At 51.3% G+C, this 20,061-nt stretch overlaps 1 protein-coding gene across 1 annotated transcript in view; it reads right to left on the bottom strand.

Annotated features, from left to right (window-relative positions):
• Window positions 1–20,061, bottom strand: part of LOC142306912 (small glutamine-rich tetratricopeptide repeat-containing protein alpha-like) — a 43,819-nt gene that overhangs the window by 22,514 nt on the left and 1,244 nt on the right. The window contains exon 2 of the mRNA XM_075346982.1: window positions 13,902–14,037. Within this exon, the coding sequence (XP_075203097.1) occupies window positions 13,902–14,001 (100 nt within the window). The 5' untranslated portion in view covers window positions 14,002–14,037. The remainder of the gene's footprint in view (window positions 1–13,901; window positions 14,038–20,061) is intronic.

The raw sequence follows: 20,061 nt of genomic DNA, 5'->3' as shown, positions 1-20,061 counted from the left end.
CTTTTTCGAACTCTTGGTGAACGCAATGACAGAGCCAGTGTCAACCCCTTCCGGAAAAACTCCACGATTGCCGCAACAGTCGTCGGTCCATCAGGGCTCACCCTTGGAAGACAAGAATATTGTCCAGGCCCCTTTTTTTTTTGTTTTTTTTTTTTTTTCAACCGGCTTACTACTCCGAAGAAGAGTAGGGACAAGAACAAGAGAAAACCCTGAGTCGTAAGGTGACCTTTCAAAAAAGACCACACTGTAAGATGCAATATGCCTGACAGGGGGTGAAGATCTGGAACCTGAGTGAGGAGGACCAGTATGACCCCCGGCCTCGAGAACGACAAGTTACCAGGGAATAAAATCATGGTAATCTGGCAAAAAATGGCGCTATCAGGATCATCACAGCCCTGTTCTCCAGGATTTTCTTCAACACGGCTGGAAACAGGCTATGAGTGGACAGGTACAACAAGGTCACATCTACATTCGAACAGCAGGGCGTCCACCACATGAGGCAGATCCCTAGGATTTAGAGAACAGAACCAGTGAACCTTATTTCAGGCCACAACGAGGTCTATTATCAGAACACAGGCAACGTATAGCGAAGTGGCGATGGACTGACGGAGGACCCATCCCCCGTCTCAACCGGCCGCTGCCGAAAACAGTCCAAACCGATTACTCTTCTCCATACAGGAACTGACGACCAGACAGGGAGGGTAGGGACCAGCCCACCGCTCAGTCTACAACCAGCCATATCCTGGCAATTTTTAAGAAAAGAAAAGAAAACAAACCATGGGATTCGCTTCCAGACCACACACCGCAGAACAGGTGACCCCGAAGGCGGGCTCCTTTTTGAAGACGTGCGCCAAAAGCAAGCACCTTAGGATCTCAAGTCATCTGAAGCGTGTTTCATTACTTCACCGGTTCAACCAGCAATGTAGGGATTCGAATGTGCCGGAGCGCAAGCACTTGGTCAATGATCCTCAACAATTGCTTGAGTCCCCAATATGTCCCACTGAAGGTCACTACCGTGTGCGCCCGGTCCCACCGAACTGTCGCAATGGCGGATGTAAGGGAACCCTGAAGGGACATAGCACCTTTGAGGGACACCTTGGTGCCTCTGGTGCCGGATCCATTAGGACCGGAAGACGAAATACCCGAACTTCTGAATCGAAGTAAGCCATAAAAGAAGGGAATTTTGTTACTTACCGTAAATTCCTTTTCTTCTAGCTCCAATTGGGAGACCCAGACGATTGGGTGTATAGCTACTGCCTCCGGAGGCCACACAAAGCATTACACTAAAAAGTGTAAGGCCCCTCCCCTTCTGGCTATACACCCCCCGTGGGATCACGGGCTGCTCAGTTTTAGTGCTAAAGCAAGAAGGAGGAAAGCCAATAACTGGTTTAAACAAATTCAATCCGAAGTAACATCGGAGAACTGAAACCGTTCAACATGAACAACATGTGTACCCGAAAAAACCAAAAATCCCGAAGGAAACAGGGCGGGTGCTGGGTCTCCCAATTGGAGCTAGAAGAAAAGGAATTTACGGTAAGTAACAAAATTCCCTTCTTCTTCGGCGCTCCATTGGGAGACCCAGACGATTGGGACGTCCAAAAGCAGTCCCTGGGTGGGTAAATTAATACCTCAAGTTAGAGCTGCAAAACAGCCCTCCCCTACGAGGAGGAAACCGCCGCCTGCAGGACTCTTCTACCTAGGCTGGCGTCCGCCGAAGCGTAGGTATGCACCTGATAATGTTTGGTGAAAGTGTGCAGACTCGACCAGGTAGCTGCCTGGCACACCTGTTGAGCCGTAGCCTGGTGTCGTAATGCCCAGGACGCACCCACGGCTCTGGTAGAATGGGCCTTCAGCCCTGATGGAACCGGAAGCCCAGCAGAACGGTAGGCTTCAAGAATTGGTTCCTTGATCCATCGAGCCAGGGTGGATTTGGAAACCTGCGATCCTTTGCGCTTACCAGCGACAAGGACAAAGAGTGCATCCGAGCGGCGCAGGGGCGCCGTGCGGGAAATGTAGATTCTGAGTGCTCTCACCAGATCCAACAAATGCAAATCCTTTTCATACCGATGAACTGGATGAGGACAAAAGGAAGGTAAGGAGATATCCTGATTGAGATGAAAAGAGGATACCACCTTAGGGAGAAACTCCTGAATCGGGCGCAGCACTACCTTGTCCTGGTGAAAAACCAGGAAGGGAGCTTTGGATGACAGCGCTGCTAGCTCGGATACCCTCCGAAGAGACGTGACCGCTACCAGAAAGGCCACTTTCTGTGAGAGTCGAGAAAGTGAAACATCCTTCAGAGGCTCGAAGGGCGGCTTCTGGAGAGCAACTAGTACCCTGTTCAGATCCCATGGATCTAACGGCCGTTTGTACGGAGGGACGATGTGACAAACCCCCTGCAGGAACGTGCGTACCTGAGGAAGTCGTGCTAGACGCTTTTGAAAAAATACAGATAGCGCTGAGACTTGCCCTTTAAGGGAGCCGAGCGATAAGCCTTTTTCCAAACCAGATTGCAGGAAGGAAAGAAAAGTAGGCAATGCAAATGGCCAGGGGGACACTCCCTGTGCCGAGCACCAGGATAAGAAAATCTTCCACGTTCTGTGGTAGATCTTAGCAGACGTGGGCTTCCTAGCCTGTCTCATGGTGGCCACGACCCCTTGAGATAATCCTGAAGATGCTAGTATCCAGGACTCAATGGCCACACAGTCAGGTTCAGGGCCGTAGAATTCAGATGGAAAAACGGCCCTTGTGACAGTAAGTCTGGCCGGTCTGGTAGCGCCCACGGTTGGCCGACCGTGAGATGCCACAGATCCGGATACCACGACCTCCTCGGCCAGTCTGGGGCGACGAGCAAGACGCGGCGGCAGTCGGACCTGATCTTGCGTAGCACTCTGGGCAAGAGTGCCAGAGGGGGAAACACATAAGGCAGCTGGAACTGCGACCAATCTTGCACTAAGGCGTCTGCCGCCAGAGCTCTGTGATCGCGAGACCGTGCCATGAACGTTGGGACCTTGTTGTTGTGCCGGGACGCCATTAGGTCGACGTCCGGCCTTCCCCAGCGGCGACAGATTTCCTGAAACACGTCCGGGTGAAGGGACCATTCCCCTGCGTCCATACCCTGGCGACTGAGGAAGTCTGCTTCCCAGTTTTCTACGCCGGGGATGTGAACTGCGGATATGGTGGAGGCCGTGGCTTCCACCCACATCAGAATCCGCCGGACTTCCTGGAAGGCTTGCCGACTGCGTGTCCCGCCTTGGTGGTTGATGTATGCCACCGCTGTGGAGTTGTCCGACTGAATTCGGATCTGCTTTCCTTCCAGCCACTGCTGGAAGGCTTGTAGGGCAAGATACACTGCCCTGATTTCCAGAACATTGATCTGAAGGGTGGACTCCTGCTGAGTCCACGTACCCTGAGCCCTGTGGTGTAGAAAAACTGCTCCCCACCCTGACAGACTCGCGTCTGTCGTGACCACCGCCCAGGATGGGGGTAGGAAGGACCTTCCTTGTGATAATGAGGTGGGAAGAAGCCACCATTGAAGAGAGTCCTTGGCCGTCTGGGAAAGGGAGACTTTCCTGTCTAAGGACGTCGACTTCCCGTCCCATTGGCGGAGAATGTCCCATTGAAGTGGGCGCAGATGAAACTGCGCAAACGGGACTGCCTCCATTGCTGCCACCATCTTCCCCAGGAAGTGCATGAGGCGTCTTAAGGGGTGCGACTGGCCTTGAAGGAGAGAGTGCACCCCTGTCTGTAGTGAACGCTGCTTGTCCATCGGAAGCTTCACTATCGCTGAGAGAGTATGAAACTCCATGCCAAGATATGTTAGTGATTGGGTCGGTGACAGATTTGACTTTGAAAAGCTGATGATCCACCCGAAAGTCTGGAGAGTCTCCAGCGCAACGTTCAGGCTGTGTTGGCATGCCTCCTGAGAGGGTGCCTTGACAAGTAGATCGTCCAAGTAAGGGATCACCGAGTGTCCCTGAGAGTGCAAGACTGCTACCACTGCTGCCATGACCTTGGTGAAAACCCGTGGGGCTGTCGCCAGACCAAATGGCAGGGCTACGAACTGAAGGTGTTCGTCTCCTATAACGAAGCGTAGAAAACGCTGGTGCTCTGGAGCAATCGGCACGTGGAGATAAGCATCTTTGATGTCTATTGATGCTAGGAAATCTCCTTGAGACATCGAGGCAATGACGGAGCGGAGAGATTCCATCCGGAACCGCCTGGTTTTCACGTGCTTGTTGAGCAGTTTTAGGTCCAGAACAGGACGGAAAGAGCCGTCCTTTTTTGGCACCACAAACAGATTGGAGTAAAAACCTTGACCTCGTTCCTGAAGAGGAACAGGGATCACCACTCTTTCTGCCCTTAGAGAGCACACCGCCTGCAGAAGAGCATCGGCTCGGTCGGGATGTGGGGAAGTTCTGAAGAACCGAGGCGGAGGACGAGAACTGAACTCTATCCGGTACCCGTGAGACAAAATGTCTGTTACCCACCGGTCTTTGACCTGTGGCAACCAAATGTCGCAAAAGCGGGAGAGCCTGCCACCGACCGAGGATGCGGAGAGAGGAGGCCGAAAGTCATGAGGCAGCCGGCTTGGAAGCGGTTCCTCCGGCTGCTTTCTTTGGGCGTGAGTGAGCCCGCCAGGAATCTGAGCTCCTCTGCTCCTTCTGAGTCCTTTTGGACGAGGAGAATTGGGCCCTGCCCGAGCCTCGAAAGGACCGAAACCTCGACTGTCCCCTCCACTGTTGAGGTTTGCTTGATCTGGGCTGGGGTAAGGAAGAGTCCTTACCCTTGGACTGTTTAATGATTTCAGCCAATTGCTCACCAAACAGTTTGTCCTGAGATAATGGCAAACTGGTTAAGCATTTTTTGGAAGCAGAATCTGCTTTCCATTCCTTTAACCATAAGGCTCTGCGTAAAACCACAGAGTTGGCGGACGCCATTGACGTACGGCTGGTAGAGTCTAAGACCGCATTGATAGCGTAAGTCGCAAACGCAGACATTTGCGAGGTCAAGGACGCCACTTGCGGCACTGATGGACGTATGACAGAGTCCACCTGCGCCAGACCAGCTGAAATAGCTTGGAGTGCCCACACGGCTGCGAATGCTGGAGCAAACGACGCGCCGATAGCTTCATAGACAGATTTCAACCAAAGGTCCATCTGTCTGTCATTGGCATCTTTAAGTGAAGCCCCATCTTCCACTGCCACTATGGATCTAGCCGCAAGCCTGGAGATTGGGGGGTCCACCTTTGGACACTGGGTCCAGCGTTTGACCACGTCAGGGGGAAAGGGATAACGTGTATCCTTAAGACGTTTGGAGAAACGCTTATCTGGATAAGCATGGTGTTTCTGGACTGCTTCTCTGAAGTCAGCGTGGTTCAGAAAAGTACTCAATTTACGCTTGGGATACCTGAAATGGAATTTCTCCTGCTGTGCTGCTGCCTCCTCCGCTGGAGGAGAAATATCCAGCAGTCTATTGATGGCCGCTATAAGATCATTCACCATGGCGTCACCATCAGGGGTATCCAGGTTGAGAGCGGTCTCAGGATTAGACTCATGATCACCTAGCTCTGTCTCATCATACAGAGAATCCTCTCGCTGAGACCCTGACCAGCGTGATGACGCCGAGGGTCTCTCCCAGCGAGCTCGCTTAGGCTGCCTGGGACTGTCGTCCGAGTCAGAGCCTTCAGCCTGTGATGCCTGGGACCCCCTTGGAGCACGGATTAGTTCCAACTGAGGGGGACCGGGGAACATTGAATCAGCAGTGCCCATGGTCTGAGTGACCGGCCTGGACTGCAAAGTTTCTAGAATTTTTGTCATAGTCACAGACATCTTATCAGCAAAAACTGCAAAGTCTGTCCCCGTCACCGGGGCAGGGTTCACAGGCGTCTCTGCCTGGGCCACTACTAGCATAGACTCCGGCTGACGAAGTGGCACAGGGACCGAACATTGCACACAATGGGGGTCAGTGGAACCTGCCGGTAGATCAGCCCCACATGCGGTACAGGCAGCATATAAAGCCTGTGCCTTGGCACCCTTGCTTTTTGCGGATGACATGCTGTTGTCTCCTCAGAGCAATATAGGGGTATAAGCCAAGAAGCGACCGTACAGTGCAATATATAGGTACAGACAAAAGTACACAAAACAACACTATGGCACTAGTGGAGTCAGCACCTAGGTGCTGCTTACCGCCCGCTTAACAGCGGGTGTGTGGTCGCCAGAATCCCCTGTCTGGGTCTCCCAGGGCTATGTCCGTTCTCCAGCTCAGACTGCGTGCAGGAATGGCTGCCGGCGTCCTGTGAAGAGGGGCGGGCCGTGGGCGTGCTGCAGACAAAGAGCGGGAAACTGGCGTCCCACTGTGCCCAGTGAGAGGGCTGGAGTATGTAAATAAGACTCCAGCCCTCGGCGCTGACTATTGTACAGCGTCTCTCCCCTTCCCTGACTGACAGGGCTGGGGGCGGGAACGAAACGTAACTAGGCCGCAGAAGCCGGGGACTAGATTTATAAGCGCTGCCATCGTAAAAGCACGGTCGGCGCGAAGTCCCCGGCGCACCACAAATCTCAGCCGCGCCGCAGTCTCCGGGGGCGGCCGGCGCGGGAGTTCCCCACACATAAACTCACTCAGCTAAGCTGCAGTGAGTATAACCCAAGCGCGCAGCGCTACTGTCCCCGGCGCACTAGAACACCCAGCAACGCTGGAGTGTGTCTGTGCCTGTCTGTACGGGGACACAGAGTACCTGAATGTTTCAGGGCCTTGTCCCTGACGGTACCCAGCTCCGTATCCAGCAGGATCTCCGGGTCTGTGGATGGAGCCCGGCCTCAGAGCCTGGAGGCCGGTAAGATCCCACTTCACCAGAGCCCTCAGGGGGATGGGGAAGGAAAACAGCATGTGGGCTCCAGCCTCCGTACCCGCAATGGGTACCTTAACAAACACCGCCAACAAGAGTGGGGTGAGAAGGGAGCATGCTGGGGGCCCTTTAGCATGGGCCCTCTTTTCTTCCATCCGATATAGTCAGCAGCTACTGCTGACTAAACAGTGGAGCTATGCGTGGATGTCTGACCTCCTTCGCACAAAGCTTGAAAACTGAGCAGCCCGTGATCCCACGGGGGGTGTATAGCCAGAAGGGGAGGGGCCTTACACTTTTTAGTGTAATGCTTTGTGTGGCCTCCGGAGGCAGTAGCTATACACCCAATCGTCTGGGTCTCCTAATGGAGCGCCGAAGAAAAGAAAATTAGGACTGTCCTTGGACACAATCCTGAGTCTCCTAGTGGATGAGCCTTTTCCGTGTGAGCAGGAAGAACCCCCTCCCGCAGAAAGGCGGCACGATGACAGGCAGGCCTGCCACCAAACAAGAAGTTGCCGAGGTAAGGGAAGATAAGCACTTCTCTGCACCGTAACGTCTGAACATCTTGCGAAGACTCCCAGCCCATCGACATCCCTTGGAAAGGTTGCATACCGGAAACGTCGAATGTTTCCTTCCATATACAGGCTACTCTGAGGAACACTAAACGACGTTGAACTGGACATGATAGTATGCATCCGTCAGATTCACTACGGGTATGTGACCGCCGGGAATAAATGTTTCATACTGGACCTCCCGGACACTATTCCGAAACAGGTTTACCACGAGAGAACTGGTTGCCAGTCTGGGTGAGGCCGCAGATGAGTCTAAAAGGAACGCTGCCGCTCCTTGTGAGAAGAGGAGTGGGGACATGATCCGTCTAGGGGCTCTCTGGCATAGCCTAACCTTGATGTGTTCAACTCATACTGCCAGGGACTCCATTGTGGAAGCAGCTTCATTAGCTGTTGCAAGCCCCAGCTGAAAATTCCCAGGTATTTGAGGAAGTGGCGTTATTTCCATCCTAGAACGCTGGAAGACCTTACCTCCCTCATTTTCACAGAACAGGGAATTGCCCCCCCAATCCCTTCAGCCGTTACTTGTCCAGTCTCAACTGTAGAGCCGCTGTGAGCTAACAAGGGCAGGCACAAGCAGCCTAGAGCGGCCGATGACTATTTGAAAACCTGAGAGCAGCGACAGTCAGCTTAAGGGCCCCTGCGACAGAAGGAACAAGCTGCTTCCTCAAAGGGCAGGCTGGGTTGAACTTTGCCTATCCGCCTGTGGCCCTTATATAGCAATGAGGGACTATACATTATCAACAACCGGGAGGCATCACGTTTCCCTCTTCTAGGCCACAACATACTAAATCGAGACATCACTTGGGTGCCACTTCAGGGATGCCCATAGCGGGCCCGACCACAGTCACTAGTGTCACATTGTTCTCCATCGAGAAGTCTGAACAACCCGAGATACTGTCAGACATTGATGGGGAAGCTGAAGAATTCCACTCACCCTCTGACCTGACAGTCTCCATAACCAGGGAAGGCAGGCCTGAATTTCCGAAGGCCATGACGCTGCAAAACTGTCAAGCCAACATCGGGCTTGACAGCCCTAAGCCAAGTCCTCACCTGAGAGGTTGTGCTCAATACCCTTCTGGCACCACTTCTGAGACCAGGTAACAGACATCTCCTGATTAAAGGGAGCGTGGTCCAGGCATTGAAGTGTATCCATTGAGTCCGCCCCAAAAACAGGCAAGAGTGGCTCTGAACAAAGTGAACTTTCATGAAGGTCACTTACCACTCTGATGCAGAGGCGGAACTGGGGTAGAAGGAGGAATGATGGCATCTGATCAATCTCCCCTGCAGGCTCTGGGCGTCGGTCCTGCTGGATTTTAGACTCCACTAATTGGACCAGGTGCCGATCCTTCCAGAGAATCACATGAGCTAGTATACCCGTCCGCGTTGAGGCTTGCAATCACACTGCCCCAACTGCGTGCCAGCCTGCGCTGTCTGGTAGGAGCAGAACTGGAGGTTGCCTCAGTGAGCCCCCTTTTTTTTTTTTTGAATGACATGACTGCTCACATCTAAGGGTTATCAGTCATTTGAGCGCGACCGACCAGAGCCATATGAGTGCAGCAACTGCCAGCAACCAGCTCCCTCTGTCCCCCAGCTGTCAACACGGAGCTGTTACCGTGTACATAGCAGTCTGCAAGAACGGAGTCAAACCCATAACGTTATAGGAGCCATGTCGCTAATGCGGAGGCCGACCCACACCAAGGGTCTCCAACACCAGGCCCGCAGGCCACATGCAACCCTGGAAGCTGTTTCCAGCAGCACGGGGACAGCCGTATTCCACCGGAGGGGGTGAAGCCTTCAGTTCATCTCACTGCAGCCGAGTCTCCGCACACAGCCGGTGTCTCTTCCAGGAGGTGACGTCAGCTGAGCGTCATGCGAGAACCCAGAGAAGATCCCGCGCCTGCGCGCGCGCACACACACACACACACACACACACACACACACACACACACACGGCAGCGGCCATCCTCAAGATGGCATCCCCCGTTGTCTCTCCTGCCCAATCACCCGGAGTGGCCGGACAGATACTTGTGAGGCCCTGAAGCACACTGTGGGACACCACCACTGACCTCTAGGCCGGTAAGACAGCGTCACTGCTCCTGCAGCATTGGAGCGTGGGAGACACTGACATTCACAGGCATAGCCCCTGTGGGCTGCTGGGGCGAGTCCTCAGACTTGCTGCTGGTAGGCTCCGCTACTCCCAGGTGAGGCCAAAGAAACAAGTACATCCCCCGTGGGCCTGCAGCTACGAGGACGCCACCGCAGGGAAGCGCAGCAGCAGCCACGAGGACGCCACCGCAGGGAAGCGCAGCAGCAGCCACGAGGACGCCACCGCAGGGAAGCGCAGCAGCCACCTCCATCACAGCCCCTGTGCCGGTGGTAAGGAGAGGGGGGGGGGGGGGGAAGGGAGGGAGCCCACGCGCAGACGGAACCCCCGTGGGTTTGTTGCGGCGGGAGAGCACTTGCGGCCGACCAACCCTTACCTGGTCCCCGCAGGCTCCACACCACGTCCTCGCGCCTGGAATCCGTCCTGGCGTCACCGGAGGATGGTGTGCCGCACGCAGGCCCGACCCCCGTGGGTCCGCTGCGGCAGCTCCACGGCACCTCAGCCGACCGCAGCAGGACCCATGCCGCTGCCAGAGCCAGCCGGCTGGGCGCCGGTTTTGAATCTTCGGCCCAAGAGGACCATCCTGGATCTCTGGAGGCTCCCTGTTCAAGGACAGGAAACCAACTGATGCGGGGAGAGGTACCGCCCCTTTTTATCCTGGAGGTTTCCTGTCCTTGAAGGGCGGATCCCCTCTCTCGTGGTGCTGTCATGGGTGCTGGAAAAAATTGGCTGGAATCATTAGTGAACGCCATGTTGTGTTTGGAGAGCCCCTGAGGTGCTTAAACAGTGGAGCTCCCCCAAATGTGACCTCATTCTGGAAAAAGGACCCCTCGAGGATTTTATCCAGGGGTATAGTGAGCATTTTGAGCCCACAGGTACTTTCACAGAATTTGATAACCTTTGGTCGTTAAATTGAAAATTGCAATTTGTTTTCATAAAAACGTTGCTCTAGCACAAACTTTATCACTTTTTCAAGACACAACACCAAAATGTGGACATTGCAGGTTGTTACCCACTTTCTTATGAGTGCAGCGATACCCCACATGTGACCAAAAACCTCTGCTTGGACAAACTGGAGGGCTCGGAACAGAAAGAGCACTATTTGAATGTTGGAAAAGCTGAAATAGATTGTTGGCACCATGTCGCATTTGCAGGGCCCCTAAAAGATACCTATACAGCAGAAACCTCCCACAAGTGACCCCATTTTGGAAACAAGACGCCAAGGATTTTATTCAGTGGTATAGAGAGCATTTTGAACCCTGGGAGCATCACAAAAATGTTGCTGTAGCAGCAAATTTCTCACTTTTAAGGGCGCTTTACATGCTACAATATATCTTACGATGTGTCGACGGGGTCACGTCGTAAGTGACGCACATTCGGCATCGTAAGTTACATTGTAGCATGTAACAGCTACGTGCGATTGAACGGTAAAACGTTCATCGCATGCACGTCGTTCATTTCCTAAAAATTGAATGTCAGATTGTTCATCGTACCCGATGAACAGATCTTACCTGCGTCCTGCGGCTCCCGCCGGCAATGCAAAAGGAAGGAGGTGGAGGAGCCTCCCTACACTGCCAGAGAGGCTCCTCCACCTGGTCCTTCACAATTACTATACCCCTACACTGCCAGAGAGGCTCCTCCACCTGGTCCTTTACAATTACTATACCCCTACACTGCCAGAGGAGGCTCCTCCACCTGGTCCTTCACAATCACTATACCCCTACACTGCCAGAGAGGCTCCTCCATCTGGTCCTCCACAATTACTATACCCCTACACTGCCAGAGAGGCTCCTCCATCTGGTCCTTCACAATTACTATACCCCTACACTGCCAGAGAGGCTCCTCCACCTGGTCCTTCACAATTACTATACCCCTACACTGCCAGAGAGGCTCCTCCATCTGGTCCTTCACAATTACTATACCCCTACACTGCCAGAGAGGCTCCTCCACCTGGTCCTTTACAATTACTATACCCCCTACACTGCCAGAGAGGCTCCTCCACCTGGTCCTTTACAATTACTATACCCCCTACACTGCCAGAGGAGGCTCCTCCACCTGGTCCTTTACAATTACTATACCCCTACACTGCCAGAGGAGGCTCCTCCACCTGGTCCTTTACAATTACTATACCCCTACACTGCCAGAGGAGGCTCCTCCACCTGGTCCTTCACAATTACTATACCCCTACACTGCCAGAGAGGCTCCTCCATCTGGTCCTTCACAATTACTATACCCCTACACTGCCAGAGAGGCTCCTCCACCTGGTCCTTTACAATTACTATACCCCCTACACTGCCAGAGAGGCTCCTCCACCTGGTCCTTTACAATTACTATACCCCCTACACTGCCAGAGAGGCTCCTCCACCTGGTCCTTTACAATTACTATACCCCTACACTGCCAGAGAGGCTCCTCCATCTGGTCCTTCACAATTACTATACCCCTACACTGCCAGAGAGGCTCCTCCACCTGGTCCTTTACAATTACTATACCCCTACACTGCCAGAGAGGCTCCTCCACCTGGTCCTTTACAATTACTATACCCCTACACTGCCAGAGGAGGCTCCCCCACCTGGTCCTTCACAATTACTATACCCCTACACTGCCAGAGAGGCTCCTCCACCTGGTCCTTTACAATTACTATACCCCTACACTGCCAGAGGAGGCTCCTCCACCTGGTCCTTTACAATTACTATACCCCCTACACTGCCAGAGAGGCTCCTCCACCTGGTCCTTTACAATTACTATACCCCTACACTGCCAGAGGAGGCTCCTCCACCTGGTCCTTCACAATTACTATACCCCTACACTGCCAGAGAGGCTCCTCCACCTGGTCCTTCACAATTACTATACCCCTACACTGCCAGAGAGGCTCCTCCACCTGGTCCTTTACAATTACTATACCCCTACACTGCCAGAGAGGCTCCTCCACCTGGTCCTTCACAATTACTATACCCCTACACTGCCAGAGAGGCTCCTCCACCTGGTCCTTCACAATTACTATACCCCTACACTGCCAGAGAGGCTCCTCCACCTGGTCCTTCACAATTACTATACCCCTACACTGCCAGAGAGGCTCCTCCACCTGGTCCTTCACAATTACTATACCCCTACACTGCCAGAGAGGCTCCTCCACCTGGTCCTTCACAATTACTATACCCCTACACTGCCAGAGAGGCTCCTCCACCTGGTCCTTCACAATTACTATACCCCTACACTGCCAGAGAGGCTCCTCCACCTGGTCCTTCACAATTACTATACCCCTACACTGCCAGAGAAGCTCCTCCACCTGGTCCTTTACAATTACTATACCCCTACACTGCCAGAGAAGCTCCTCCACCTGGTCCTTCACAATTACTATACCCCTACACTGCCAGAGAGGCTCCTCCACCTGGTCCTTCACAATTACTATACCCCTACACTGCCAGAGAAGCTCCTCCACCTGGGCCTTCACAATTACTATACCCCTACACTGCCAGAGAAGCTCCTCCACCTGGTCCTTTACAATTACTATACCCCTACACTGCCAGAGAAGCTCCTCCACCTGGTCCTTCACAATTACTATACCCCTACACTGCCAGAGAGGCTCCTCCACCTGGTCCTTCACAATTACTATACCCCTACACTGCCAGAGAGGCTCCTCCACCTGGTCCTTCACAATTACTATACCCCTACACTGCCAGAGAGGCTCCTCCACCTGGTCCTTCACAATTACTATACCCCTACACTGCCAGAGAGGCTCCTCCAGCTGGTCCTTTACAATTACTATACCCCTACACTGCCAGAGAGGCTCCTCCACCTGGTCCTTTACAATTACTATACCCCTACACTGCCAGAGGAGGCTCTTCCACCTGGTCCTTCACAATTACTATACCCCTACACTGCCAGAGAAGCTCCTCCACCTGGTCCTTCACAATTACTATACCCCTACACTGCCAGAGAAGCTCCTCCACCTGGTCCTTCACAATTACTATACCCCTACACTGCCAGAGAAGCTCCTCCACCTGGTCCTTCACAATTACTATACCCCTACACTGCCAGAGAGGCTCCTCCACCTGGTCCTTCACAATTACTATACCCCTACACTGCCAGAGAGGCTCCTCCACCTGGTCCTTCACAATTACTATACCCCTACACTGCCAGAGAGGCTCCTCCACCTGGTCCTTCACAATTACTATACCCCTACACTGCCAGAGAGGCTCCTCCACCTGGTCCTTCACAATTACTATACCCCTACACTCCCAGAGAGGCTCCTGCTGAAGAGTGTTGCTTTACAGGCATCTGATATTTGTATTTATAAAACAGAAAAAAACAAAAAGACAAGCACCAGAAATCTGTTGAGGAAAATGAAATAACAGACCATGGTAATGACAAATACTACACCTTCCAGGCTCTCTTGGGCGTCAGAGGAAAGTCCACCGTTATGAAGCTGGTCTTGGAGATACTGGATGATGGAAAATGCCAAACGCTTCTTATCTGCCATGGTATATGTTAACTCCTGTCCTCACAAGAGTAGCACCTGTAAACACATGAGGCCAAGTGTTAGGCATTTCACTATGTAGACCAGGGTAATGATATCTGCAGCAAGAAGATCAGTCAAGTTGGGAATCGTATTTCAAAGACCTCTTCCATGATACTAAGCGATGGCTATGACAGCAGCAGAGGAGGCCAGGACTGAGCACGTGAGAACATGCAACCTACACATGCTCAATGGCACAAAAGAGCTGTCCCCAAATCCCAGTGACTTGTGAGATCACGCTAGGCATTCTGGCAGCACTGAATGAAATGGCACTGGAAGTAGAAATAAAAAGCTGAGTAAAGGAAGAGGAGGAATATCACTGGCGATTAGAAAATTGTTTGGTTTTTTCCAAGTGGAGTTGCATGGAATAAAGTTTATACAACCCCTATAATCAGTAAATTAAACAAGTATAACATTATAACTTCCAAGTATAGATATTATTTCTACTCCATGATATAAGCATGAAATGAAAACCTAAAAAGTAAAAAAAAAAAAATAAATAAATAAAAAATCCCACACATCAGCATGTTTCTCTGACATGAATCAGAATAAACATTTCCTGTTTTAGGTCAATTAGGAACCAAAATTATTTCTATTTGCCAAATACCAGAATAATGAGAATGTTTTTAGGCAATTTTATTACTTTCTGTAAAGTGAAAAGTTTCCATACACTAAAAGTACTATGCCTTTAACCCATATGGGACAGCCCATATGATGTCAATCTTGGGTGCAATTTCCAGATACCTGAAGGTGCCTTGATCATCTGTACAAACAGTTATACAAAAGTACAGTACGTACAAGATGGGAATGTCCACACATCATAATGCTCAGGAAGGAGACGGGTTCTGTGTACCAAAGATGAACGTGCCTTGGTCAGACATGTGCATATCAACCAAGAACAAAAGACCTTGTGAAGATGCTGGTGGAAGCTGGTAAGGTTCTGTCATTATCCATAGTGAAACAAGTACTGTATCAACATGGGCTGAAAGGCCACTCTGCTAGGAAGAAGCAATTACTCCAAAAGAAACATAAAAAAAAAACAGATTAATGTCTGAAAATGCCCACAGGAACAAAGACCTTCATTTTTTGGAGACATGTCCTGTGGTTTGACTAAACTAAAATTGAACTGTTTGGTTATAATGACCATTGTTACATTTGGAGGAAAAAGGGAGAAGCTTTGAAGCCTAAAACACCATCCCAACTGTGAAACACGGGGATGGCAGCATCATGATGTGGGGTTGCTTTGCTGCAGGAGGGACTGGTGCACTTCACAAAATAGATGGCATCATGAGGAAAGAAGATTATGTGACAATACTGAAGCAACATCTCAAGACATCAGCCAGGAACTTAAAGTTTTGGAGGAAATGAGTCTTCCAAATGGACAATGACCTGAAGCATACTGCCAAGCTGGTTACAAAGTGGCTTAGGCTAAGTTCACACTTCAGTTGTTTTGCATCAGTCACAATCCGTAGCCTTGCGGAATTACGGTATCCTGTAAAATATTTTGCAGGAATCCTGTTTTTCCCCATACGCTTCTATTAGTGACGTATTGTGACTGATGATGCTGTGTTGCATCCGCTGCGTCGCGGTCAGTCGTTTTTTAACTGACCGCCGGGCGGGAGCAACGCAGCCTGTAACGTTTTTTGAGCAGCGCGATCCGTAGGATTTCGCTGCGCATGCACTCTCTGGCTCCCCGCCCCCATAACCAGGATAAACATCGGGTAACCAAGCAATGCGCTTTGGTTAGTTACCCGATATTTACAGTGGTTACGGGTGCAGGGAGCCCGCGCTAAGCTGGTATCCAAGATAAATATCGGGTAACCAAGAAAAAAGTGCTTTGCTTTTAGTTACTCGATATTTACCCTGGATACAGTGTGCAAGAAGGCCGACGCTTCCCCACTCGGCTCCGCCCCCTCCCGCACTCCGCATGTGTACACTCAGACACACACTCACACTCACTTGTCCCCAGCCCTGCAGTCCCCGCGGCACTGACGTCCTCAGCTCCACGGCCCCGCCCCCTCCCGCACTTCGCATGTACACACTCATGTAGACACACACACACACACTCACCTGTCCCCACCCATGCAGACCGCGGCACTGACGTCCTCAGCACCGACCCCTGAACTCCGCCCCTCGAACTCTGCCCCCCACACAACGGAGTCTGACAAAGAAATTCTTTTCTTTGTCACCGTTGTCATCCGTTGTACAACGCATCAGTCACATGCGTCAAGCAATGCATGTGACTGATGCAAAACAACGGACGTGTGAACTTAGCCTTAAGGATAACAAAGTCAATGTTGTAGAGTGGCCATCACAAAACCGATCTCAATCCAATTGAAAATTTTGGGCAAAGTTGAAGGTTGGTGCGAGTAAGGAGACCTCCAAACATGGCTCAGTTATACCAGTTCTGTCAGGAGGAATGGGCCCAAATTCCTACCAACTATTGTGAGAAGCTTGTGGAAGGATATCTAAAACGTTTGACTCAAGTCACAGAGTTTAAGGGCAATGGTACCAAACACTAATTAAATGGATGTAAACTTTTGACGTTGCAGAAAGTAATAAAAATACATTAAAACATTCTCTCATTATTCTGGCATTTGGCAAATATAAATAATTTTGGTTCCCAATTGACCTAAACCGGGAAAGGTTTATTCTGATTTATGTCAGATAGTGAGAAAAACATGCAGATGTGTCTTTTTAGAGAGCAGAGGAAAAACCTGCAGATGTGTCTTTTTTAGAGAGCGGATGTAAATCTCTGGTTTCAACTGTGCCCCAAGTACCCCATGATATTTTTCTGTACTGTTAAATGTTACAGCAGGGTATGTGCTCATTTCCAATCTTAGGTTTTGCCTGTGAAATTGGCCACAGTGTGGCCATGCTTGTATGTTGTTTTTTTTTATTAACCAAGAAATTAGTCTGCAATCAAGTGAATGAGAACACACTTGTTTCCATTCAAAGGCAGCAACCCACAGCTGGTCCAGCTCCTATGAGAAGTGGAGGCAAATGTACATAGTTGCCTGTGCTACTAGCCAAGGACTGTGGGGTTTTTAGATCACCTTTCTTTTGTCTTGTGGCATCTGTTGACTTTTGCTAGCCTTTTTTTTTTTTTTGCACTCAAGCCATACATTTTGTGAGGAAAAAAAAGGCTCTGTTTTTTTGCCTTTGACATTATTTTTACACTTTTCAGCATAAAAGGTTGCATGCTTCACAAAACACGCACAGGCGTTCAGTAAATCATTTCAGGGGATATAATTGAGCAATTATGTTTTGACTTTTTAAAAAAATGAAAAGATGTGGAAACCCCATACCGTGCCCCCATGACAATCATTCAAAACAAAAAACAGGCAAACAAATAAAGCAGACTAGAAACAGCCCAAATTAAAGGAATAATAGGACAAAGGAAACAAAATTCGGGGGGTTCTCTGGGACCTTGCCTTAGGATCTGATATTCTATGCTCCGGTCTAATGTGAACTAGGGGCTGAAGATGAGTGAAGCTTTGGAGGTTCAGATCGCTGGCAGCAAACAAGCCTACCTCCACAGGCTGCAGCTTGACCCCCAAATCCAGTCTCTGATTGTGAGTCTCCGCCCACATACAGCCAGCCATAAGCAGATCACTTCCAAGGGAGGGTGGACAGGTCTTGTCAAACTTTTATTTGTTGTTGCACACTACATGTGATCACGCTGTTCTTACCCCAATGTGCGCTGTTCACACACTGCACGTGGCTCGCCCAGGGCTGAGCACAGCGATGCACCAGTGTTGTTCACATGTACAGTATTCAATCCTCGAACCTGAACCTTGATTTTTAAATTTGGAGTTCGGTTTGAAAACCAAACCTTTGGTTCACTCATCTCTACCAGGGGCTCCTCTGCCTATTACGTAGCAGTCCGGTAACACAGAACAGCCGCAATTCTGGTGTCAGACCCCACCGACCCGATATTGGTGATCTCTCCTAAGAATGGTTCATCAGTATCTGATCAGTAGGAGCCCCATCAGCCGTTCTATGCTCCGGTCTAATGTAAATCAGGGGCACATCTGCCTATTACGTAGCAGTCGGGTAACACAGAACAGCCCAATTCTGGTGAGCTCTAAGAACAGTTCATCAGTGGCATAACTGGACATAATGCAGACATGTAGAAGCGCATTACCACGAGGGATAGCACCTCAGTTATGTCAACTACACTATGTGGGCGCATCCATCCAAAAACAAGCCCTTCCCCATAAATAAGCTCAGCTTGATTTTTAGGGATTTTTGAAGTAGGCTTTAAGCTTTAAATATAAGCCCTACTCCAAAAATAAGCCCTAGTAAGTCAGCGCCTCCAGGGCTAGGTTATGTCACTAACATCACAGACAAAACCACAGACCTAATGCTAGAGGCGCTGGAATAGTCCTAATGTAGCTCCCAAATCATCCTGTAGCTTCCTCCCCCCATGGCAGAGTAAAATCTGCTCACCTGCTCCGAGTCCCGCCTCCTGAGTAATGCCGCCTGGTTCCTGCCTGCTGGCCACTACAGCGCTATGATGTTTGCTTGGTTGCCGCTCCTGAGTCCTGCCTTCCGAATGTTGCCACCTGGCCGCTACTGCGCTATGGTGTGGGCTTGGCTGCTGCTCCATAGCCCCACCTCCTGCCTCCCGAGTGCCGCCTGTTAGATCCCACCTCCTGGCCGGCTCTGCTCGCTCCCGCAGAAGTAGCCACGTGTGACCACCATTCCCGAGTCCCGCTCCAGGCTCCCACCTTCTGCCCCCTCCCAGCCGCATAGACAAGAAGAGTGCCACTGTCACACAAAGTGTTTTCAGGGTGCCAGTAAGTGTTATCATAAGAGACACTGAGACTGCACCTGAAATTGTGAATGTAAGTTAGGGTTACGGTTACTAACCCTAAAGCTGGCCATACACCTTCAAGGTAAATTGAAGTCTAAACTCTAAAGGGGGCTTTACACGTTGCGACATCGCTAATGCGGAGTCGTTGGGGTCACGGAATTTGTGACGCACATCCGGCCGCATTAGCGATGTTGTTGCGTGTGACACCGATGAGCGATTTTGCATCGTTGCAAAAACGTGCAAAATCGCTCATCAGGGACATGGGGGTCCATTCTCGATTATCGTTACTGCAGCAGTAACGATGTAGTTCGTCATCGCTATGTGTGATGCCGCAGGAACGAGGAACCTCTCCTTACCTGCCTCCTGGCTGCTATGAGGAAGGAAGGAGGTGGGTGGGATGTTCCGGCCGCTCATCTCCGCCCCTCCACTTCTATTGGGCGGCCGGTCAGTGACGTTGCACGGACCGCCCCCTTAGAAAGGAGGCGGTTCGCCGGTCACAGCGACGTCGCCGGGCAGGTAAGTATGTGTGACGGGTCTGCGCGATGTTGTGCGACACAGGCAGCGATTTGCCCATGTCGCGCAACAGATGGGGGTGGGTACCCATGCTAGAGATATCGGGACAGATATCGCAGCGTGTAAAGTAGCCTTAAGGCTAAGTTCACACTTGCGTTGTTTTGCATCAATCACAATGCATCGCCTTGAGGAATTACGGTATCCTGCAAAATATTTTGCAGGAATCCGTTTTTTTCCCACAGGCTTCTATTAGCGACGGATTGTGACTGATGACCCTGCATTGCATCCACCGCGTGTGGATCAGTCATTTACTGATTGGACATAAAGGCAGGAGCAACACTGAATGTAACGTTTTTTGTGTTCGGCGGATCGTTTTTTTTACTGTGAGCATGCGCACAGTAAAAAAACATGATCTACTGTAAATTCAGTTCCAGCAGCAGGCCGGTCACCCGATCGCTCACAGCGGCCGGCCGGTCACCCGATCGCTCACAGCGGCCGGCCGGTCACCCGATCGCTCACAGCGGCAGGACGGTCACCCGATCGCTCACAGCGGCCGGCCGGTCACCCGATCGCTCACAGCGGCCGGCCGGTCACCCGATCGCTCACAGCGGCCGGCCGGTCACCCGATCGCTCACAGCGGCCGGCCGGTCACCCGATCGCTCACAGCGGCCGGCCGGTCACCCGATCGCTCA

Source organism: Anomaloglossus baeobatrachus, chromosome 1, assembly GCF_048569485.1.
Source record: "Anomaloglossus baeobatrachus isolate aAnoBae1 chromosome 1, aAnoBae1.hap1, whole genome shotgun sequence".
Classification (NCBI taxonomy): domain Eukaryota; kingdom Metazoa; phylum Chordata; class Amphibia; order Anura; family Aromobatidae; genus Anomaloglossus; species Anomaloglossus baeobatrachus.
This window is presented reverse-complemented; position numbering and strand designations above follow the sequence as displayed.